This window comes from Salvia splendens, chromosome 1, assembly GCF_004379255.2.
Source record: "Salvia splendens isolate huo1 chromosome 1, SspV2, whole genome shotgun sequence".
NCBI lineage: Eukaryota > Viridiplantae > Streptophyta > Magnoliopsida > Lamiales > Lamiaceae > Salvia > Salvia splendens.
Genome location: NC_056032.1, coordinates 40753680 through 40778993, shown reverse-complemented (window position 1 = coordinate 40778993; position 25314 = coordinate 40753680). Strand labels below are relative to the sequence as shown.

General features: G+C 35.0%; 4 protein-coding genes across 8 annotated transcripts; all 4 read right to left on the bottom strand.

Annotated features, from left to right (window-relative positions):
- Window positions 1–594: 594 nt before the first annotated feature.
- On the bottom strand, window positions 595–3906 carry LOC121800368 (proteasome subunit beta type-1). Its single transcript, XM_042199942.1, has 7 exons — window positions 3746–3906; window positions 3535–3642; window positions 2499–2580; window positions 1957–2086; window positions 1725–1867; window positions 1569–1655; window positions 595–937 (listed from the first exon to the last, which is right to left on the bottom strand). Exons 1-7 carry the CDS (start codon window positions 3790–3792, stop codon window positions 863–865), a joined length of 672 nt encoding a protein of 223 aa, XP_042055876.1. The 5' UTR covers window positions 3793–3906; the 3' UTR covers window positions 595–862.
- Window positions 3907–12542: 8636 nt separating this feature from the next.
- Window positions 12543–22667, bottom strand: LOC121751755 (65-kDa microtubule-associated protein 3-like). 5 transcript variants are annotated; one of them, XM_042146550.1, is made up of 15 exons: window positions 22534–22667; window positions 19470–20188; window positions 16789–19007; window positions 16268–16348; window positions 15953–16159; window positions 15589–15831; window positions 14997–15206; window positions 14772–14927; window positions 14466–14625; window positions 14115–14266; window positions 13951–14038; window positions 13789–13862; window positions 13614–13688; window positions 13256–13520; window positions 12543–13172 (listed from the first exon to the last, which is right to left on the bottom strand). In XM_042146550.1, exons 4-15 carry the CDS (start codon window positions 16304–16306, stop codon window positions 12745–12747), a joined length of 2097 nt encoding a protein of 698 aa, XP_042002484.1. In that variant the 5' UTR covers window positions 16307–16348; window positions 16789–19007; window positions 19470–20188; window positions 22534–22667; the 3' UTR covers window positions 12543–12744. The 5 variants fall into 5 exon arrangements, with proteins under 5 accessions (XP_042002484.1, XP_042002489.1, XP_042002495.1 ...); XM_042146555.1 differs by having other exon boundaries at window positions 19470–19631; XM_042146561.1 differs by lacking the exon at window positions 19470–20188 and having other exon boundaries at window positions 22534–22661.
- On the bottom strand, window positions 20731–23169 carry LOC121751785. The gene has a single exon (XM_042146582.1). It carries the CDS (start codon window positions 23084–23086, stop codon window positions 21125–21127), a length of 1962 nt encoding a protein of 653 aa, XP_042002516.1. The 5' UTR covers window positions 23087–23169; the 3' UTR covers window positions 20731–21124.
- Window positions 23170–24592: 1423 nt separating this feature from the next.
- LOC121790207 (tetrapyrrole-binding protein, chloroplastic-like) lies at window positions 24593–25093 on the bottom strand (the record flags this gene model as incomplete). Its single annotated transcript, XM_042188506.1, has 1 exon — window positions 24593–25093. A coding segment is annotated over one exon (501 nt), but the record flags the coding sequence as incomplete, so codon positions are not given.
- Window positions 25094–25314: the final 221 nt, after the last annotated feature.

Below are 25314 nucleotides of genomic sequence, written 5' to 3'. Positions count from 1 at the left end.
ATAAATGAGAATGCTTTTCTTTTGAAGAAGGGAAGCTCATCAGAAAACATTTTTTATTTATCACCTAATTTACTTCAATTTATTTCTTGGAAACTAGTATACTTATACACCATTCCATCTAAAATTAGGATTTCCAACTGAAAACAATTTTATAAAATATTAAGAGAAACGAGTTAAAAATGTGAGAGCATCCACATCCGTGCTCTTCCGCAAGAGCACGGATGTGGGGCCCAAACCCGCTTTTTTTCATTTTTAGTCCACTGCTATTTTTTGCAAGAGTATAACACTCACATACATGCTCTTCCACAAGCATGCTCTAAGTGAATGTGAATTACACTTTAATATACTCCTATTAAATTCATAGTAAAATGTGTGAAATGAATTTGTAGAATGTAAGGTCTAAACCCTAAACCTATTTACCATCCAAAATAGCTAAACTCATAGTTATAGACATAATGTAAGACTCATATTTGCTAGACAGAGGTACGTACATTTATAAGTACTCCCAATATAATCGATTAATTAACATTAAGGATTATTCACTAATAAGACAACTTGATGATTGAAATGAGGAAGATGTAGAATATCAAGAAATATCCACGTCTCGAACAACTGGTTTCATTTAAGTTTCATATAATTAAAATTCTTCCAGAACTACTACGGTTACAAACCCACGATCCATACATTTGCCACAAACTAAGATCCAAATACAAGCAGAGAATACATGTGAATGGTGGTTAAATGAGGAAACTGATGGTGCCCCAGCAAAATTATGTGTCCGAGTAAGCCCAAGTGCGCATCCTCGGAAACTATCTACCTCTAGTTTCTGGGAAAGCTGGAGCACAACAAACAGGGAATGAATCTAATCTTTCCTGAGTTCCATGAACTCTCGACGGATACCACTAGCATTCAATACGAGCATCTCCACTTTGTCTCCCTGCAATCACCAAAAGATCGAGGAAATAAGAATGGTCCTCGGTGACAGTTGATCCTTCAAATATCTAAGATGATTGATCCTTGAATCTTTAGATAAGAATGGTCAAGACCCTAGTGAATAACGAATATTTATGGCAAATGTGGTCAATCTCTCAACATGACAGTGAGCAAGTTACTTGCAATAGCTTATCTTATGATGTCATAACATAAAAAAACATATTACCCACTGATCAAATCACACGTTAGTTACCACCTTAAACCTAAATTATTACTCTCTCCATCCCTTGCTAAGTGATTCGTATTCCTTTTTGGGATGTCCCAAGATAAGCCAAGATAAGTGAGTCATTTCCTTTTTTGGCATTCTCCCTCTCTTACTTTTCCTCTCTACTCTATTCCCTCTCTTACTTTATTCACTCACCACTTTACTAACAAACCTCATTTCCTTAAATCCCGTGCCGAAAAGAAATGTCTCTCTTAGCAAGGGACGGAGGGAGTATGTTATAGGGCACGAGTAAGACAACATTCATAGAGAACCCCCCCCCCCCAGAGAACTTTAAAATACCGATAGAACCAAAGAAAAATCATTACACTTGGTCTTATTAACTGGAATGCTTGAGAGAACACAAACTTACTGTGTATATATCTCTTTCGGTTGCTGATGCAAAACAGGTTTTGACCAAGTCGATGGCTTCTATCTCTGAAAGTGGAGTCACTGCGTCCTGCAGTTAACATCGTTCATTCAGACATGCAAGGGGAGGCCAGAAATGAGTCACACGGACATTGCAAACCTTTGCAGGCAACAAAAGAGGACTTGGAGATTTCAGCTGGTTGTCCAAGAAGGGAGTGATAAGAGTTGCACCAGAACCTTGGGCACTGTATCCCACTCGTTCGTAAGATCCAACAGCATCATATGTGAAGACACAACCCTTTCCTTTGATAAATTTCAGAAGGTAGGAAAAGATCAACAAACTAACACAAAAGATTTGGGATAAATCAAACTAAAGTAATCTTTGCACCTACCCTCACTGTCAAGGCCCCCCAAGACATTGAAAGAATAGTAAGGGAAGAATCGCTTGAAGTAGAGGGTATTTGAAAGTAACTGAGCCATTGCAGGGCAGCTCATTTGCTTGTTGTGCTGGTGTTGATAAAGCTACACCAAAGGAAAAAAGAAATGATAACTTTTTCGCCTGTTATAGCCAAATTAAAGAACCATTAATATGAAAGCTGTCCAAAACATATTTTTAAGAGTCATCTATTATTGGTGGATGTTAATATATTTATAAAGTCTATCGAGCAGAACATGATAACCTGGTCCAACTTAAGAATCATAACCTAATCTCGGAGTCATCTATTATTGTTGGACGTTAACATAATTATACCATCAGAATAACCCAAAAACGAAAAAGAAAAAGAAACAGAAAAGAACTACTGGCATAGAATGCTGGCAACATAGAGGTATGTTACCAAGCCCATGCAGCTAATACAAACATATTCAGCAAGAAAAGATGTAAATACTCATAAAAACATTAATAGCTTGTACATTGCATGTTTCAGCAACTCACCAAGTGTCTAGCTGCTAAGACCTTTTGCAGTGCTCTTACATCAGCCTGAAAACCTGAGGAGGCCATCACAGATTTATCCGCTCTACATGGTAAAATGAACCAAAAAAATATTATTACACATCATATGAGTGACAAGATATACAATAGTAATTCAACAAGAAATCAATCAGTATACACAATAGGCATTACTATGAGAAATCTATGGGCTATGCTCGATCAATGAAAATTCCAGAAGAAAAAAGAGAAAAACAGAGAAAAAGGCTAATTCCCCCAAGGGAAGGTTCTAGGCATATGAAGATTAAATAGATGTGGATTTTATGAAGCAATGGAAATAGCGATGAGAGACCACTTTTACAATAGAGGGATATAACATGCACAATATTTTCAGATTGTTTAACATCAATGACGAGACACCTCCATGTTGCATTAAAAAGCTAATTCTAATAGAACTCGCAAGTTCAGCAGAAGACATCAAACTTTTAATAGCTAAAGAGACATAATGTTTTATATCAAGCACATGTCTATTCTCCAAGACGCAAATACTTCAATCAATAGAACTAAGTGTCAAAATCGAACCATGTATGTAAATCTACCAGAGAGATAGAAGATACTAACAACTTAGCTCGTAACCTTTCCATTTTCTATTAAATTAGTTTGGCAAGCCCAAATTCTCATTTCTAAGAGCTGACTTGCCAGAGGATGAAAAGGTGAATCAAGATAAAATAAATCAAACCGTTTTTGGCCACCCAGTGTTATGTTCTATTCACAAAAAAAATCAACACATTCACTCAAATGGGGGATAAAAAAGTTCTTTTTCTTTTCATTATTTCCCACTTGATTCTCTCGAATGAAAAATATACAGGCACACCTCTAGGTCTGAAGAAAAGCTGGTTACAAAATCGTTTCACAGTTATATGTTGCCCTTTCATTTAACACCTAACAAATGTGAGTACATTATACCCAATTCAGACTACTGATGGGGAAACATCAAAATCGACTCAGCGGTCAGAACACAGTATGAATCATAAGGATTTACAGCTGAATAATTTTGGAGTAATCGCGGGTAAGGATACTGTAGCCGGTGGACATTCTAGTATCGGCCGCAATTACACAGTAATCAGCTCCGGCAATCGCGACACAGGTCCTGCATAGAAAACACAAAACATCCAAACACATCAGCAGTTAGAATTCGGAACCGGCATTCACCTTGCTGATGAAAAAAAATATAAACATAGGGTTTACAATACCCTCCATTGTTGTCGTAGGGAGACCAATTTGCTTGCTGCTTTGGCATCGTGACCTCGAATCAACTAACACGAACAATCAATCGTAGAAAGAGAGAGGGCAGGGCGAGTGAGATAGATGAAATTATACTGAGAGTTGAAATCGCACTTCCCTTTTCTCAAGCTTGCCTTTCCTCTCAAGAAAGCAATTCAATGACCCCATACGACGTCGTTGCATAAATTATTTGGGCCTGATATTGTAGTTGGGCCATAGGGCTTCATAGTAATGTGGGCCAAAATGGGATAGTTGGGCCGCCTTAAGGTCTTCATAGTAATGTAGGCTAAACTGGACGAATCATTTTTTTGCAAAATTCGATTTAACATAGCCCCTTAATTACTCGCTGTAGACTCTAGTTATTAAAACAAATAATGCAAATAATGAATGTGTGATTCATCCTAATAGTCTCCAAATTAAATTACTAAAATTAAGTAATTTTAATAACTACGAAATGTATAGCACCCATGTCACTTTCTCTCTTCATCTCATCTTCTTCCTTCACCTTATGCCTATCATCTGCAAATCTAAGAAAATTCTTATCTTAATTTTTCTCATGAAACTTATACTTTAAAAGTGTAGTTTCAGTGTAAATACTCATTTTAATTTCATGGATGGTATGGGTTGATACTGAGTTATCATTGATAAGGGCGTACGTAGAAATAAACATGAGTAGGGGCTAAATTTTCAAATTTTTATAAAAAATAAATTTTCATGTAATTTAAAATATTATTAGGAGTTTTTATATACCAATATGTTCAAAAATATGAATAAGTTTTAAAATTTTATAATAGAAAATAATTAAAAAATTGGATTCATTAGGGGCTAAAGTCCTCCCCTCCTTACATGTGGGTCCACCAATGATCATTGATCTGAATATCAAGGAGTATGTAATATGCAAATGGAATTTGAGATTTAAGCAAGAGCTTTTAATTTGATGTGATTTGTGATATATAAAAATGGATTTAAAACAATTCTACCATTGTTAAAAATTATGAATTGAAATACATATTAATTATATACACATAAATATAAATAATTTTCATATGTATGATATGTTGGAAACATATGTAATTGATGATGATTGATGAACATAAATCGTACGTATTTAATATGATTTGATTGATAATAAAGCGGAAACGTACTTGAATTCGGATTCTTGATGCTCCTAATGAATTTAGAAAATCGTTTTCCAAGCGTCAACATTTCTAGGGAGAATATGTTTTTCTTTATTTGCATGCATATATGGTCAATAGGAATGAGATTCTATTGATATCCTTATATGTTACTCCCACATTTGAGGACCATAACCTCATATTTAGAGAATTGAGTCTCTAACTTTATTATTGTCCACTTTGATTCTGGCATGAGTTTTAGAGAATGTAAACGAAAGTGTGTTGAAAAAGTCAATAGAATATGTGTTCCAGTTTTATATATTTATTTTATAATAAAATGTAAATGAAATGATTTAGTAAAATATAACATCTACTTATTGTTTATTGTTTATGATAAAAACTGAAAGTGAACAATTAACGGGGTATATTGAAACGAACCGTTGATATTGAAAACAAATTTAGTCGACTATCAAATGTTATAAAATTGAAGGCCACACGGAAATAGTCAAATAGTGTACTAGTACAAATTTAGTGGACGTCGCCAACGCAAATAGTAGGCGACGTGAAATGAACAGTGCAATTGGATTTCCAGATATAATAAGTATATTCAAAGTCCAATACCGATTTTGTCAAATTAAGGGCTCCAGCAACAACTATTGTTGAAATTAATCAAAAGTAGTATGATTAATCAAAGATAGGTCGCATACTGGCTAGGTTTGAAAGTGGTTTAAGTATAAACAAAATTTGACCTTAAACTCAGTTTTCAGTTCACTTTACACAAGATTGTTCAAAGAAAACATTGTAACTTTGTAAGTCGTCTCTCTTATGATTTAAAAAATGAAATATATTCAGTGTGTTGCCATGTTATAAATAAATAGCTCGTCAACATAGCCAAAATCCAAAAATCTCGACTTCTTACGTGTAATCCATTTTGCTACTGTACTTCACATTTTAATAGTGTGTGATAAAAAAAAACTCTACATTAAACTAGAATTTGGTAATATTTGCATAATGAATTGATTTATCACATTTGGTGTTCTATCACGAATATTTTGTAAGCACTTTTTAAGCATCTACATATATTTGATCTCAAATCTATTAGTAAATGTGCCATGTGAATGTTGGAGGAAGCATGTCATTACATAATTCAAACCAGTCTATGACATCAAGTACTCCCCCGTCCCATATTAATTAACACTGTTTGACTTGACACATATTTTTAGTAAATATAGTGAAAAATGAATGACAAAAGTTAGTGGAATGTGGTCATATGAATCATATTTTTATATGTTGATTTTATAATAAAATGTAACCGAAATGAGTTAGTGGAATACGAAGTCCATTACTAAAAATAGGAGTAAAAAGTAAGGATTGTATTTTAGTTTCACTTTATAAAAGTCTAAATTTACTAATTTTACTATTTTATACCACCTCAATTAGTTATCACAAAAATATTTCATGGCAAATTTCATAACTTTTTTGAAATTTTATTAATACTGTATACGTATATAGATGAGTCGAAAAATGAGATGAGTGGAAAAATGAATCCACATCTATTATAAGAGCATTGTATTTTATGCTGATTGTGGAAATGAGTTGTTGGCTTTGGTCATACTTGACTTTGAAATAGATAAGTTGACATAAGGATAATAGAGTAATTCCAATTTTTGATTAATTAATCTCAATTGTTAGTATTAATTTCGATATTATAAATTGAATATAAAATAATTATAATTTCTCATTGGATTAGTGATCTAATAATATTAAAATTATTTTTTAGAATAGTACTCCATCCGTCCCATAAAAATATGTGCGCTTTTCATTTTTTTTCCGTCCCATAAAAATATGGGCATTTCCATTTATGAAAAATTATCCCAATTTATTACCCCTATATTAAAATTATCCCAATTTATTTACAACTTATAAGGAGATCTTACTATTCACTAACACTACTTTAACTACATTTATTCTCCTCTCTCTTACTTTATCAATTTTATTTTAGTTCCCGTGCCATATCATATATCCACATTTTTATGAGACAGAGAGAGTATAAATTTAGAAATGACATGTACTTTTAGAAAATGTGGAGTATAAGATATTTTTAAATATATTAATATAGAGATATTAATTCGCATTATAGAGATATAATTAAAGTAATAATGAAAAAAAGAAAAAAAATGTTAATTGTATTAATGATAATTTACCTTTTTTTTAAATGGAAAAACAGTTATTTGTTTTAATGATAATTTACTTTTTTTAAATGGAAAAAAAACAGTTAATTGTATTAATGATAGTTAACTTTTTTTAAATGGAATAAATAGTTAATTGTATTAATGTTAATTTACTGTTTTTTAAAGATGGAAAGAAGATTTTATGGGATGAATCAAAAGAAAAGTATGGCAATTTTTTTAGTGATAGAAAAAGTTTTTTTTTTAAAATTAACTCCTATATAAGGGAGGAACTTACAAATAAACTCCTATACTATAGATATGAGGAAATTACAACTGATGTCAAGAGGGCTCGAACTCAGCACCTTATGCAATAATGTCTAAGCTCCTTGCCACTAGGACAAAGGCTCTGGACAGAATAAGTTAAGATAGAAGGATTTCAGGAAAATAAGTTATACTACCCATGTTCACGAATAATAATCATATTTGTCTACTTTGAATCGTCTATCAATATTAGTCTCTATTTATTTATAGCAAGTTTTTACTCTCTAACAAAATGAGTCTTATTTTTCATTAATAGCATTCGAACCACTTGTATATTTCTCATACCTCACCAATTTTGAATTAAGTTGTGACATTAGACTATTTTTTGTGGCCGAATGTAGTAAAATACTTAAAGTTACGAGAGAGATGAGACTTGGGGTGTTATATCATGTGAGTTGGATTGTTATCGGGTCAATTTCATAACGGCTCAACCAAATAAGGTCTAACCCGGCTTGTTAGAGTATAAACTCAGGAAATTCTCAATCCAAACACAAATTCGTCTAGCTATCTTTAGACCTAAACCTGATCACCCATACATGACACAAGATAATATGAATTGATACGACATTATAACAATATGATAATGACCAGAACCTGATATATATGATTGATATCACACTATTGAACCTGATCTACACAAATTTAGAAAATAAAAAACAATAATATGATGGCTCTTAGAATTAATGATCGTGCAATCAAGAATACGACAGATTTGCATGACGCGCCTCATCAAAACAATGGTAATTCTAAGCAGGGGCGGACGCACTTGGTGAGAGGGTAGGGCTTAAGCCCTTACCCAATTTTCATTTTTTGTAATTTTTTACTTCTAAATTTTTTAAAATTTTAGAAATTGATGTTAAGCCCTTACCAAATAATGCTACTGAAGAACAAATTCTCTTGGAACAAAATGATTGTAAGGGGCTGAAAATTTAAAGAAGAAAAAAGTGAAAAATTGCAGAGAAAATGTATAACAATAGCGTTGCTGGATGTGAGGAAGAAGAAGACTAACTTAAAATTAAATTAACTAATATAAAAAAAAGTCAAATTGACCCACATTAATAACTTTGACACGTATTTTACTTTTTGAAAAGAGACTTTAAACTTATAAAGTGCTATCAATTTTGTTCCCTTTTCAATTAAATTTGTCTTCTTAATAAAATTTAAGTACTCTACTTGTATATTGCAATTTAAAAAAAGCAAAGGGTTTAGAGGAGCGGCATACAAAATGGTGAAAATGAGGGTTTAGCCTTTTGAGACATTAGAGAATTAAATTTCAAATTCTACACAAATTGCGGGGTAAAGAATTTGTTAAACTTGTTAATTTTGTATTCCATCTCTTATTTTTAAAATTTTGAGAGAATAGTTGCAAGCTTGTAAAACAATTATAAGAATGGTTATTTTGAAGTTGAGTTTTATTTTTTTTAGTTAATGATAGTCTTTTTGTTATTTTTATTAGATATATTTTGGACTAGTTTGTAAATACACATGCATTTTTTTATACAGTAGTAGTTAGGATTGGGATTGATGATTTTTTTTTCTCCTTCTCTTTTACTTTATTATTTATAGGTTCCACTATCTATGACATAGTTTCAACTATTTTTTCTCTCTGTCTGTTACTTTATTAATTACGTGTTAAAACCCTTGTCAATCATAAATGACTTATTTATATGGGACGTAGGGAGTATATATATAGTGGAGCCCAGCCCCTACAACCAATTTTTTCTGCGTCCGCCCCTGATTCTAAGCACCCAAATCAATCTGAAGATAATACTCCCTCCGTCCGCGAATAGGAGTTTCATTCATCTCTGACACGGATTTTAAGAAATATTAAGAAAAGTGAGTGAAAAAAAGTTAGAGGAATATGAGTCCCCCTTGTATATAATAGTTTTAAATGATATGTGAGTGGAGTGAGTTAGTGGAATGTGAAACCTCTTTTTCATTTATAGTATAATTATGAACCGGGACTCTTATTTGCGGACGAACCAAAATAGAAAACATGGAGTGTGGAAGGAGGCAGTGAGTAGGATTCTGGCAAGGGGGCAGGGCACGAGTTGTTTGGATTGAGCGTGGAGGAGAAAATGAAGCTATAACGTGACCAAGGAGAGTGTCCGCGATTATCTCCGCCTCCATTGCTACCCCTTGGACAAATACTCCTCTTTCAAGTAAATAATACCTTTTGCAGGGAGGTTGTTACCAATTACAATTACTGCAAGCAAATCAGGGAGCTGAGGCTGAGGCTGTCGGTGGCGGAGGAGGGGAGAAAGAATGAGTTCAGCGACGTTTTGGAGTCGGGATTTAGATGAGAAGAAGCACCGCCTCGAGTTATTCAACTACTAGCTAGCTTCCTGCTTCTTTATTAATAAATAATACTGGAGTAGGAGTACTACTTCTAAATTTAGTTTTTGTTTTAGTTCATGCCATAATCTTTCCTACACCAATTTTTATACCAAAAGACATAATACCATTGGAAAAATAAAATAGATATGATGTTGAACTTTTAATGGGGCCCATGTCATCAGCGAAAAGATGCATTATTATATTCTCTCTGTATGCTGATAATTGAATTTGTATGATGCATTGCGGTCTGTGTTTAAGAATTTAATGAGAAGTGAATGAGTTATATTTTTATAATAAAATACTATAAGTTAATATTAAGTTAGTGAAATATTTAATTTATTACTAAATATAGTAAAAATTCAAATGAGTATTATTAGGATTGAGATATTTAATGGGGAAATAGTAGTGGAGTACTCCCTCCGTCCCATAATAGATGTCACACTTTCCTTTATAGTTTATCCCACAAAAGATGTCACATTTTCATTTTTAGAAAAACGTTCCCTCTCACATTATTATAAAAATTATATTTTTCTATCCATTTAACACACAAAATAAAACATCCTAATATCCCGTGTCGTCTTACAAGTGTGACATCTTTTATGGGATGGAGAGGGTACTTGTTATAGAGCTTGACACGGACACATGATTGTACTATGTTGTCAATTCAAGTATCAACACAAAATTCTTTTCCCCTTTTTTCTGTTTTGTCGACGTACATAATCTCCAGCTTGTTCGAAAATGAATCTAATTAATTATTTCTTTTATTTTAACAAAGTAGTAATAGATAAATGTTCGTTGTAGTAAATATGATTTATATTATTAATACTCTCTCTATCCCAAGTTATTCGAGTCTTATTTCATTTTGGATTGTCTCAAGTTACTTAAATCATTTATTTTATTTACTAAAAATAAAACATCTAATCTCACCTACTTTATTTTTACTTTTGCTTTTCTCTATTTTTTCTTTTACTTTATTTAATTCACTACACACAACTTTCTTAAATCTCGTGCCGAAAAGAAATGTTTCAAGTAACGTGAGAAGGAGGGAGTGCATGGTATCTTAAATGTATTTTAATTTAAGTTTAAGTATTTATTTTTAATGTAATTAAGTTTTCAATGTGTTCATTTTTTATTCAATAAGTGGAGTAATATATATAAAAATATAATTAATAAGCAAATTTTATTAGTATTATTTATTTTTATACTGAATAAGTTATAGATATAATATTGTTATATGGTTAATATACAATTTAGGTGAAAAAATATGGTAAAATTGATTGTAAAAGTTAAAACGTAAATGAATGTAGCATATTCTTTTGAATTTGATTTGTGTAATTAATTAGAGTAAAATTATTATTTAATGTAAACATTAAAATGGATTTGGTTTTGGTATGAATGGCTAAGGATACTCAAAATAGAGTATTACTTTTTTCTTTTTTAAAATTTTTTTTTTTGTCTTCTTTTAACTTTTGTTGTGATTGTGAGTAAGTGTGATTTGGTCTACACTAGAATACAATAAATTTTGAAATTAGTCAAAATGAAAAAAAATGCAAAATTATTAATTTGTTTTATAAATAAATGAATATAATTAAAAGGCTATGTATAGAAGACTCGAAGCTAATAAACAGTATCATTTTCAAGAGTATAATATAATTGAAATGTACCAGAAAATGCAAACAATATTAATATGGAGCAGTAAAAAATATAACCAATTCAGAAATGTTGGAATACAAATATAATAGCCAAATCACGTCAAGCAACATATTTCAGCTCTAGACACGTCTGACCACCGCTTTCTAGTTAAATGCCAAACTCTAGAGGTGGAACATGACTCTACATATAACTTTTCTAGCATATAAATAGAAATTTGCCTAACATAATTTAATACTATGTCTTGATCATGTACATGAATTTTGGAACAAAGGTCGATATAACGTACCACGTGAACTCTAATTTGGAGAAACAAACTATAACAATTTTGAATATTTTAATAGAAGTGTGTTAACGTCAAAAGACTCAAAACTATTCTTACATATAAAACGTTATTAATATACATTATACACACTAATAATATACTTCGGCCGTCCCCAATTAATTGTCCATATTTGTCATTTTCGTTCATCCCCATTAATTATTCACTTTTGTCATTTTTGTTGGTCTCATTAATTCTATATCGTGTCACTGCCACAAGGCACCACATATGTAGCATGTGGTACAACTGTCATAAGACATGGGCACACGTGTTGCAGGAATTCGAAGCCATGGAATCTCCATATCTTTTGAAGTTAGAACTACGTGCAACAAGATAATTTAATTTATAATTTTTTAATTTTTAAAATATTTATAATTATGAACATGCCATTTATAATAACTTAATCTAAAACAATCACGACTAGTTGTCTAGACTATTTAATTAATCTCTCTTTAATGTTTTAATATTTCTCCAACTCAATCATATTATATTTTTGATAATTTATCGATCACCACTCAACCATACCAATATACCATAATAGAATTATATCTTTTTATTTATTAATTGTATTAAATGTTTTATTGTTATAAAATTATGAAAAACACAAATGTCAAACTACAAAATATGAAACAAACAAACTAAAAGCATAAATTATTGTGTCAAATGATACAACCTGCATGCATTAAGAATTACTACTACTATGTAGTATGGTTTTTAAAAATAACAATTAACATAGGAATATGACACGAATCTATACGAAAATATGGAAAAATGGCAACGCAAAATGTTAGCTTCACATAATCCGAAACAAGATGTTTACTTAGAAATCTGAATCGAGGGACAAAGAGAGTGAAATATTTCAAGCTTGAACTCAGATGTTTTGAATTTTGACAACTCAAAATGATTAATATCAATCCAAACAAGAACAGATATGAAGGAAAGTTAATCTTTATGCATCAATAGTAGACTAGTAGTAGAAGCCATAGATCAATAGCCTATGCCAATACATGCACAAACAAAACCAAACCAAACCTAACCTAAACGGCATGGGTCTAAACGTCAACGAGGGAGAGTGCCTTAGCAACAGCAAAGCCAGCTCTTCTCTCCTCATACGAGTACTCCACTTGTTCAGTTGCACGAACGCTCGGCGTGAATGGGGTCATAGCTGTCCGCATTGCGCTACACGCTGTTGGAGGAGTGGCTGCCACTGGGATTGGCATTCTCTTTGGTGTTCTGTTCTCATCATTTGCAGTATACCTCTTCGTTGGCGTTGCTGCCGCCGGAGTTTTGTAACCACCACTCTCAGAATCTTGGACCGCCCCATTCTTCGCTTTTTTATCCTCCTGCTGAATAATCACATTGGAACATAGTGAAGACAAGGGAGAGAGGGCCTTCCTCAATGCTGCTGTTCCACTCTGATGTGAGATTGATGCATTGCTGGAATGCTGTTTAGCTGCCCTACTATTCATGTTTTTCTTACCTGTGCAGTCAAGACTAATCATAATCAGCACATACACACTTATTGTAGAATTGGTTAATAAAGAGTTTGTAACACAACTTTACCAGAAGAGGGAACTGCAAGGCCAGTGTGGTGATTATTGTTCAAAGTCTGGCGTTTCACGGACTTATTCTTGTTAAGGGAACGAGAAGAGGGAGTAGCTTTGTCGAGTGCAGTTTGGAGCGCGGCTCCTCCTAATGAAAACCTCTTACTAGCCACGCCTCCGGTTGAAGGTCTTAAACTCTTGGCCCCGCTCTTGGATGGACTCGGTTTTGAACCATAGATTGCTTCTTGCTCAGCCACCAACTGTCCCTGCAGCTTCTTCTGACCCTACACATGACCCATCGAGTATATTAATATCTATCACTTTCAGACTTTCAGTGAATCCCACACACGTTCTCATGTTCAACAACATAAACATACCCTCTGAATTTGACGCTCTTGTTCTTTCAAGCGCTTTAATTCGCTGTACTGATCAATCATGGAAATTAGACCAACCTAGATCACAAAGATAAAATTACCACTATGAACCATGTTATTATGGAAGTTGCATTCAACAGTTACACAAGAATGTCACATAACAAAGAAGATTGCTTACACCATCGTAGAGGAACTCTGCATTTCTTTCTTTCTCCCAAGCTTTTACCTTTGACTTCAGACCATCTACCATTCCTTTGATACCAAGAAATGAAATTAACGAATAAAGAACATACTTTTCACTTTGCAATCTATTAGTATGAAAATGAGTAAGCATTGTTACCTGGGATTTTATTTACAAGCACACGAGCCTTCTCAGCACGCTTAAGCATAAGATGCGCACCTCGTCCAGCATTATAACGATTGTCATCCTATGAAGTATATACCGTAAGAGATACACTTAGAGGGACCAGATTTACGTAGTGAAATGTCAACATTATAACTAACCCTACTGTACTCTTCCAGCCAGCCTTCCTCTTCGCATGCAGCCAACCATTTCTGGACCTTTTCAAGAATCTCTTTTCTACTTAATGCTTCCTCTTTAACCTTGGAAATCTGTGCCTCTAATTCTTCAAGTAGATAAGATGGACTGATTGCCCCTGCAAGATTGAGAGAATAAGGGTAGATAGAAATGACTCTTTTATCACCTGCTATTCTTTTTTAAATCCCAGGTCACTGGAAGTTGCCCCAATTCAAACTTTAGCTGCCTTTTATTCAAAATTTGACATAACAAAAAAGGAAACGAAAACCAAAACAAAATAACTCATTAGCTGTGAATTTAGTAGAAAGGAGCCTTACCTGACTCAATAGATTCTATAGAGAGATCTTTTCCATATTTTCCTTCAACAATCATGTGTGATCCGTGGCATATATCTTCTAAAATCAATCTCTTTTTTAATAGGACTTCTTTGATTTTACTCATTTTCATTTCTTGCAGCCTCGAAAGTTCTGCCTCAGCCTATGGACAAGAAATGTTAGTATGTACATCACTGCAAATTATAAAAACATGGCACCAAGGATATAGACAGGAAAAAGATGGATAACATCCACATATATTGCCTTCTTAATAACAAACAATACGAAACGGAGATAGAAAAGAAGTACATTATTGATTATCTCCAAAGACAGACTGTTGGGCTCAGTTATTTCATTTTCTGCAGCAGCAATAGTAAGTGTTACATTCTGGAACATTTGTTGCTCCTCAACTGGTGTATCCATCAGAGTCCAGAGTTCTATCATGGTCATTGCAATTTCTTGAAGCTGAAAATGCAGCCAATATGAGAGAAAACAAAATTGCAAGAAAGAGAGTTGACTTGAAAATAAACATACCTTTTGCATGCGCTGCAACTTAACATTCTTAAGTCTAAATATCATAGCAGATAAACCCTGCATTGTGTCCGCACTTATACTTTTCTTCTTGCATGTGTTGTCTAGAGATGGATGAACACTGCAAATTTTTGATTTGAAGTCCATCCCAAGCACCGAGCATAGAGCATTAACGATGTTCAATAGGCGAAGAAGCTCATTCATGCGTTCATCCTGCACACACATAGATTCAGTGAATTCAATAAGAAAAGGAAGTCGGTGTCAACCTCAGTTGAAGCAGAGGGCTCCCAGACAAGGCGAGATTTGTGCTTGTACACAAACTAGATCTTCCAGTCCTTCCAGACAAAGTAGATCTTCAAGTCATTCAGGACTGAGACACATTTTATGCTGTGTTTATTTGACCCAAATGACAAAGTAAATCTTCCAGTCTTTCCAGACTAAATCTTTTAAGTATTTTGTGTAGTGTTCTAAATTTATTTATTCATCATTTTCATATTGTCGTCCCTAAACAGTTTTGTTAATTAAGTGGCAATTAGCTCTGACGTCAAACTAAGTGATATGAACATTAAGAAAAAGTGAAGAATGAGGACAGCACCTTTTCTTTTTGCAGCAAAAGCAACTGATTACGTAAATCATCCAACCTTTTCATTGACAAATCACTCTCATCAACAGACATCTCATCAAGACGTGTGTCCGTAGAACTAGAAAGCTCTATAGAGATGCTATTAATTTGTTTCAGAACCTCTGAAAATTGGTTCTTCCTCTCATTTCTTTTCGCTGTCATATCTTCCAGATGAGGCATAATTGTCTCAAGCTCTTGCTTCAGGCTCCCGGAACTCTGTTTCAAACAGCAAACTCACTATTTATCAAGCATATAAAGGATCTAAAACCTCTCAATTATAATTACTTAAGGCTTTAAATGTTGCTTCTTTTTTCCTTTTCCTGCTGTGCATTTTCACCTTCTTTATATGAGCTGGTCGGTCTCCCAATGCAGCGCTAATGTCCGCAAGCTGTGCTTCAGCATCAGCAACTGCCTGCCTTAGATGAGCTCTTGAACGGTTTGCGTGATCCACTTTCCTTCTGTATGCATCCAGACATTCTTGTTCAAGTTCAAAAAGCATTCTGTCCCTTTCATTATCAGCCTCTCCAACTTCATCCCATATTTTCTGATCGCGATAACCATTTCAAAAATGAAAATATTAGTATGTCAGGTAACAAAATGCCATGAATCCATATCACTCGTAGATATACGAGAAAATATTATCTGAGATCACCTGTAGCTCTAACAAAAGAGAACCACAGGTTGTTTCCATTAGCACAGTCCTTGATGAGTATACTGGTTGTCCGTGAGAAGCCTACAGAGTTCCAAGAGTTACAAAACAGAAAACTATGCTACAATAGATAGAGAAAACAAAAAAGGCCCAAATACCAGCTAAAATCCGAGACAGGATTACACTTTCAAGAACACCAAAGATAGTGGCAAAACTATATGAACATGGAATTCCCGTTCCATATACTGTGCAAACATATAATACTATATGATCAAAGAGGCATGAGATTATCAGACAAAACAGGGCTAAAATTGGAAAAGCAATGTACAAATCAGCGAAATCAATTCACGACGCATATCAAACCAATATATCCACACAAAACAAAAACATCCACTGAATCAACCGACAGTTACAAAAACACGACACTTTTACGAAATCTCCATCATCAGAAGCGAGACATAACTCATTCGTTCCGATGATCGACTCAAAAGAAAGAAAGAAAAAAAGATGATAAAATGGGAAACCTGAACTTGAAAGCGGTTGATCACAGTTGTAATTCGTGGCTGTTCTTACGAACTTGAGGCAGATTGATCAGATATTTTTCTAACCTTAAGCGAGTGTAGATTGGGGATGAGGAAGCATAGAAATGTAGAGAAATAAGTACGTAACGCTTGTTTTTGAATGAAATATATTGAGAGGGAAAGAGCGTTTTGGTCGTTAAGTTTTCTGTGTTGTGGGGCCCGCACGGTTTTTTGAACTTTCAAAGAGGATTTTTGAATTATGGTAGTAATTCAATTTGGGTGAACTTTTAACTTTCGAAGTAAATCATTGCTTATATTTTTCATTCGCTTTTCTTTTAATTAATCAAAATTTTATTATATGGGTTCTCTTCCTAGTCTATCTATATGCCTTTAAAAAGATTAAAAAGAAAAGAAAAAGAAGCGATTGTATGATTCTTTAGGAAATACGTATGAGAATTACATAGATATGGAAAAGAAAACCAGTTAGAGGCCACCGGATAATTGTAAAGTGAGACAGTTTCCGTATATAGACAAATCCAATCTTAATAATCATTGATCGGCAATATTTGGGAAAGTTTACACAACAGTATGCATTTAGTACAGCTAAACAACTACACTCACAAAACCCTAAGAACGGAAAGGGATTTCAAATTTATAAGTATAAATGAGATATTGGGTCACTAATCATGGCAAGTAGGCAAATAATCATCAATCATTACCTGTTACTCATTATATTCGCTGCCATAGTGGAAGATTAATATAATAATATGCAATAATACTATACTTAATTCACATTATGTGAAACGCCCTTTTCTGGAGTTGGGACAGACGCTGCAGAGCACTTGGGATTGATCCCGCTACACTATTAATAATAATAATAATAATAATAATAATATTAAGCATAAGAAAATTAGAAAATAGACCATACCATCAAATTTGCCATCTCAAGGAGCCTTCTTGTAAGCTTGATATACAGACATAATAATGGAGATGCCCACCAACTACTTTAACCACTAAATCAAGCCGTTCAACAAGAAATGTCCATTTACCACAACACATTACTGCTTTAAACCACAGACACACCACATTGTTTTCTTGAGAAAAGAAAACAACCGACGAGAAGACAAAACACGCACAAAAAAATTATTACGCCAAAAAAACTAACAAACTGAGACCTTTTCACATAGTGCCTGGTGCCTAATTCATGGAGTGTGGATGGACTACGCGAAGAAAAAAGTATATCACATATTCAGAATAGATTCATGGAACTCAAATCAAGGTGCTCGGCATAGATTTAGTTTGAGTGCATTTATCCAACAGAAACCATTAGCAACATCAGCAGTGGTCCAAGCACTATTGCACAGAATAGGATGCAAAACTCTTTTCAAGGTAGCTCGCTCGCCTCTCTTTGCTCTATCCAAGAGGCAAGGGGAATTTGTTGATTCCTGCTTCTCAATGTAAAATAAAGCTGCACTTTCTCAACACGGACACAGTAAGGGATGGGAGATTGAAATAAGGATATGCACAGTTCATTATATTAGTCACCTTCTCCAAAATTATGTCAATGCTAATTTAGGGCGGACTGAATCACTTAGCCATATATTCATTTTCTGAGGACAGCAGTTGCTAAAAGTGATTCTGGCTCATCGTTTACGTCATGTACAGTAGATACATGACAATGACATATAGCTCACTCATGTTTCTTGTACAAAGAATGGCACGCCACACATCCAATGAGCACTTGAGGTGGATATGCAACCCCAAGGTCATATAAATAAGTAGGTGGATATGCATGCTGAAGCCTGAAGGTCAAATAAAATCTTCCCTCAAGCGTTAGGTGTTGTAAAACAAGATTTTCACATCTTCAAGAGGCTGATTAGTCGCATAGAATCTACAATCATATCCCGGAACATTCAGCTCAAATTACTTTTGTTGGTTTGCAGACATCATTACATATCATATATCAAGTCAAAACCAGAATTTACCTCATGAACATTAAATTTCATTAATATCATAAAACTAAAGTATGTGAACAAAATAGATTCGTAAGCCTCCTTATGTCTTCATACAATATTCCATCTAAAAACTTGATCATAAGTTGCTACTCTACCTTTAAACTAAAGATAAAGCAGCATATTGTACCTGCAGAGACTGGGCATGTTATGTATGTACTTAATCACCTTTTTATGCCTCCACTGGCTGAAATGCCACCACAGGAGATACTACAATAAATAGAAAGCAGTGGATGAGAATTGAACTCAAGCCAGTAAACATTGAGATTAAAGGGAAACCATAAATATTTGTTCAACTCTTCAAACTGTGTCTCAAATATGTTAAATTTTGACAAGGTTTATGATTAAAATCCCCTCACCAACAGGAAGATTTCTTCTCCTATATAAGTTCCAACTTAAAACAATAATTTTCAAGATCATTTGAGATTTTGAATGACATGCAAAACAACATAACATATCCAGTAAATTTACTCATCAATCAAAATAGGAAAGTAAAAATATATTCTTAATTTGGCATCAACCACATATCATGATTGCTATATTTTCTAACAGAGGTGAAGAGCCCAAAAGTTACTCAACCAAACGTACACCTTAGGCCTTAAACATAAACTCTGTATAGTTCTTTACAATTTTAGTTCATAAGAAAGAGAAAACACTTTAAGAGCAGGGTACCTATTCTACATTTTGACAGGCATTAAATCTAACAAATGGAAAATGATGCTATTATCATAAGGCCTTGAGTCTCTCGCATCTATAGAAACTTAAATTTTTAACAAGCTAGCTGTTGCAGTCTTGCCCTCGTTTCTCCACTTGCAAGCTTCAAGTCCTTAACGCCTGAGAAAGAGCAAAATTCTGCAAAGTAAATGTTACTTACAGAAAAACTATTTATTAAGAGATAAGCCTGTAATCACACTTCAACTGTTCAACACAGAACCATATTCTTAAAATATTTACCAAATGATGTTTAATGCATGGATTGTAGCTTGGGGGTGCTAAACAACAGGTTGATATCAAATACTACTATCTGTTAGGAGAACAGGGATGTAAGTTTGGTCATGCTCATAATTATTTGTCACGTACTATGAAACAAATTAGCTGTTTTACACAATCAGCATCAGAAGATTCAGAACAATAATTCTAATACTTCAGCAAAGATCAATAGCCCAAGCACAGATAGGGCCTTCGTATAGATATGAGGAGCTCATTACAATGACAAGCTTTGACTAATTAATGTTGCGCAGAACAAGAAGAGAGATTCTTTCTTGAATATAACTTATCTATACAATTAGCCTCCAACTAGAAAATCAATGCACAACTCACCTAGGATGATAAAGCCAACAAATGATAGCTTAGGGCAATGTGGGCTGAGTGACATGCAAACAATTACAAACCTAGCAGAGAAGAAAATATAGTATCTAATAGTTACAAAATCAGAAAGGAACAATAGTAATATAAAGAGATGCACATGCGTTTGGAAAATCAGATACAACATAATGAAAATCTTTGAATCTTCAATCAAGCTTGCAGCGTCTCAACTAATAAGAGCAAAAGGTCATTTTATTGGACCAGAAAGCATGAAATCAGCCTATCATACTAGCCACAAAGCGTACAAGCATATGCCAAGGTTGGCAAAAGATGTTTTCAATAACAGAAGTAGTCGTATACAAAACACAATACACATTATAAAAAAATGGCCATGAGCACCAATTCTACACCCAGAATCTGAGACACATCATAAACAACAAATTTAAGGCTCATACAATAGGATACTATTACAATAATTAACATAATTACAAACTCAAGGTTCATACTAAACCACCGAAAGTATTAGTTGGATTGACACTCGAGCTATCATATCATAAGTATCTACCATATAACTATATAAGTCAATACAAATGATTACGTATTATATTTAATGACTGACTACAAATACTTGACAATCATTAAGTCCAACTTCTTGTAAAACGTAAAAGAAGAATACAATGCTACAAGCAATACAAGTGATACACGTTTAGACTATATAAGTATCTCTACTGAACAGCATAAATGCCAATGAAGGCTGAATAGCCCAACTTCCATATGCAAAAAGCATAGGATTAAATAAAAAATAGAAAATGCCAGCACAGCGTAGATTAAAGTATATTCAGAGAACTATACTTTACAAATTACATGCAATACAGACACCTAAAAGGTTGTTACTGTGATCGTAAGAGGCTGAGAGCTTTCAAGCTGTGTACTTTGTACAAGTACAACCCACTTCCATCAGTGAATTGAGGTGAATAGAACCAAAAAACTAAGAATTTAGTTAGAGTGGGTTCACCAAATTTCTATACAATCTCCCCATGCCTGAATCCACCATCTTCACAGTCAGCACCCGGGTCCAGTCCACAAGGAGAATCTAACCATTTAGGATTTTCAGAGTAGAATCCATCTACCTGTATACCCGCAAGACCAACATCTGGATCTATTGATTCAGCATGCCTTAAGGGCTTGGTCAGTTTATGGTTACTGCAGCCAATAATCCCCTTCTGATCAAAACCGCCACATTTTAACCACTTCTCCTCTTTACAAGACTCACCAAGCAGATCCTTCTCATTCCTACACTCTGTCCTCATCCGTTCCCAAGAAGCAACCTCACCAAGAGTTCTCCCAAAGCTGTCCTCATCATCTTCTATAACATCTGCATCCTTGCCATCACCATAGATCCTAGTGTGGTGGTCATCCACCCAATCTGGCAAATCATGCTCCACCACCAACACATCATCTAGATGCTGATGCTGCTTCTCTGAAAGCAACCCAACAGACTTGGAACCATCATCAGCAACATTTCTAAGCTTATTCACGATATCAAAGAGTTCACGAGACACGGAACCTACCAGTGAAGGTGGAATTTTCCCAAGCCTAACCTCAAGCAACCCCAATTCACTCCTCACTTCCTGCACCTGCTGGAAAATTGAATGTTGCAAGTCTCCAGAATCCTTCCCTAAGAACCTAAAACTCTCATTTTCCCCATCTTCAGCCATCCCGTATACATTCTCTTGATCCATCAGCAGTCCCCCTTTATGTCCAGCCATTCGATGCATAATCCTAGCATTTCCATCCAAGGGCCCTGGCTCATGTCCCGAATGCACCGCATAAAGCTTAAAGACCGCTGTCCCCTCTTCCTCATAGACAAATGTCTTATCCTTCTCATTATATTTTGATATTGGAACTATTGCCCTAATACGAAAGCCACACCCACACCGCTTAGACGTATATGGCTCTCTCTTCAGCATCCGTGATTTTTTTGAGGAAGCTGGCTCTCCTGCTCTATGACATGCGTAGTCCTTGACCTCTGCCATAAATGGTTTAAACCTAATATATTTCTGTCGTATGCACAACACAACCTTATGCTTGGCAGCCAATTTTTGCAATTGTGATGGGACTTCCTTGGCGGGCACATCAAACGATTCAGTGTATTCAAACCTACGCCTCTTAGACCTTGGAGCACAACCAGAAGACTCATCTGAGCAAATAGGGCAAGCAGAGACACAAGTCCTAATGTAACTCTCAGGTATGCCATAAAATTTTGCCCCTACAGTCCACACCTGCTTAATTCTCTCTACAGTTTCTTTCAACCCTAAGTGTTTGAATTCTGTATCACCGTGATATAACATGACTATGTCCTGCCACTGATCAACATGCGAAACAGATTGACTAGTATTGTTCTTGAAACAAAGAAAATGGCTACTATTACCGGTTATGCTAGTAGCGGATTCCGACACGTGGACATTGAGCTTGTCCTGAATGCGCTTCCACGCCGTCAGGTAGGCTGTGTCCTCGTTCCGATCCTTCCACACCGACCGCCAACTGGAGAGCACAGGAGGGGGAGTCGCGGCTCGGATCTCCTCCGGCGTGGCCAATCGGCCATCAATTAAGCACCGAATCATAAGAGCATGCGATTCCTTGTTGAAAGTGTAGAATTGGGAGGAAATATGCGGCTCGGGGCTAATGCAAAACGGAGTCTGGTTAATCGGCCGCTTGCTGTGGTTAAAAGAGGGGTGATTCGGCAAATTAGGGTTCTGAAATAGAACGGTGCCGTTGGATGATGGGAGAGGGATTTCGGCATCGGACGAAGAGTGGCTTCCGCCTTCGTCGTCTTCGTCGTCGCGGAAGAGGTCGATTTCGGCGAGGGAGAAGGCGTCGTGGTGGATAGAGGGCTGCGATTGCGGGTCCATGAAGTGGTGGTGGTGGTGCGGCGAAGGGCCCAGGTGGTGGAAGAGATCTTCCTCAATTTTGCTTGGATTCATTTGGGGGAACGAATTGAGGGACCAAAAGTAGTTACAGTAGTGGAGTTTTTGACAATGGAAGCTATGTCGTCAGTGATTCTGAGATTATGAGGTGTCTGCACTTTATTAAATTATACTACTATACATATATCAATTGAATTAATTTAATATATGGTCACAGATGGGGCTAGGGAAAAATATCGAACAAATGATATATAGGTCGTATCGTATTGAAAAATATCGAATTTTCGATATATCGTAATTTTCGATACGATACGATACCGTATCGTAAGTTTTCGATATTAACGATGTGAATTTCCTTATATCACGATATATCGTTTTATATCGAATATACGATATATATCGTATATATCGAAACATTGAAATTCAATACATATTAAAATTTAAATTATAAATATATATAAATCCATTTAATTGTACTTGGTTGTGTTGTATTTTGATTATGGAGATAAGAACACTATTAATTTTATTGTGTTGAAGTTTTATTAATTTTGGTGTGAATTTTAAGTTTTGAAATTATAATTTTCGATATACAGGTATTCGATACGATATCGATATTTCGATATATCGTACCGAAATTCGATATATTGATATATCGAATTTCGGTACGATATATTGAAATACCGATACGATAACGATATTGATATTATCCATATCGAAAGTTCGATATATCGAAATTCGATATATCGAAACTTTCGATACGATAACGATATGAAATTCTTTTATATCGATATTTTCGATACGATATACGATACAACGTTTTCGATACGATATCTCGTATCGACCCACCCCTACTCACATAGAGGAACTAAAAACTGCAAGTTTTCAAGCACTTTGCCTAATGTGTAAGAATTTTTTTTTTGTAAATCATAGGTACATTATTTATGTAGTACTCAATTAGTTGTGTCGTCGGACTATAAATACCGATTATTTTGGTTTCAAAACGATGATTCCGATGTCATGAAAATTTGAACGATAAGTCGCAGTGAAATTAACGGGAGGGGATCCCCTGCTGTGCACAGCAGGTGCGGTCCCCTCACTGTACATACACTATTCATTTGTTTAATAATAATAAAAAAAATTAATAAAAAAGTGAATAGTGAGGGGACCGCACCTGCTGTGCACAGCAGGGGATCCCCTCCCGAAATTAACTGAATCCGGAAAAAATAAGAGTTTTGCCATTTATAAGAGATACATTTATCATAAATTTTGCATGATGTACAGTGGATATACAAATTTTAACTTTATTATCATGAAAATAAATAGACATATTTGTACACACCATGGTTTTTAACCATAGAAAATAATATTTGAACGAGCTTATGGGCCTCGAATATATATTTTGACTTAAATGGATGATTTATTTGGTGGGAGGACTTGTAAGTTACTATTGGGCTATTGCTCAGATTATCTGGTCCGAATGAAAACTTTATCTTTTGAATTTTTGCATCCTAAACATTTCAACTCGGATCACAATCGGTCCTACACTAACTGTTCCGTCTATATTTAACGATCTCCGTCAAAAGCCGGGTGGCTGAGAATCCAGCTGAGCAGCTGCGTCCCTCTCAACGCATTCGTCAGCGGCAGATTCCCCTCCGGCGGCCCCTCCTCCATCTCCCACATAAACTCCACCGGAAAGCTCCTGTAATTGTACTGCTCTACCTCCGAGCTCTCTAGCTTCTTCATCCACCCCACCTTGATGAAGAACGCCGTGAAATCCCCATTCAATTTCTTCCAGATCCTCCGCTGCACGTTGTAACCGAACTTTCCGTTGCTGTGCTGCCGCCACAGCGCGTCGATTTTCCAAAGCCCCTCGGCAGGGATGAATTGGACCTCTGAGAAGAAGACGTAGCCGCGCTTCACGGAGGCATCGCCGGCGAGCGTGATGATGGGGCGGCGCGTCTCCTCGTCGACCTGCCGGTGGTCTTTTCCAGCGAGGTGCTGCCGGAGGAAGTCTAGTGAGATTGAGTATTTTGACGGAGAAGATGATGGGTCAAATTCGGGTTTAATACCGTTGACCGTTAAATATAGACGAAATAGTTAGTGTATGACCGATTGTGATCCGAGTTGAAATGTTCTGGATGTAAAAAGTCAAAAGATAAAGTGTAAGACCAAAATCACAAAATCATAAATAAGAAATAGGCATGCACAACCACTCTTACTAGTACATATCAAACTCACAACAATATGCCAGTGGCTTGCTGTAAACTTTATTCAAGATCTTAATC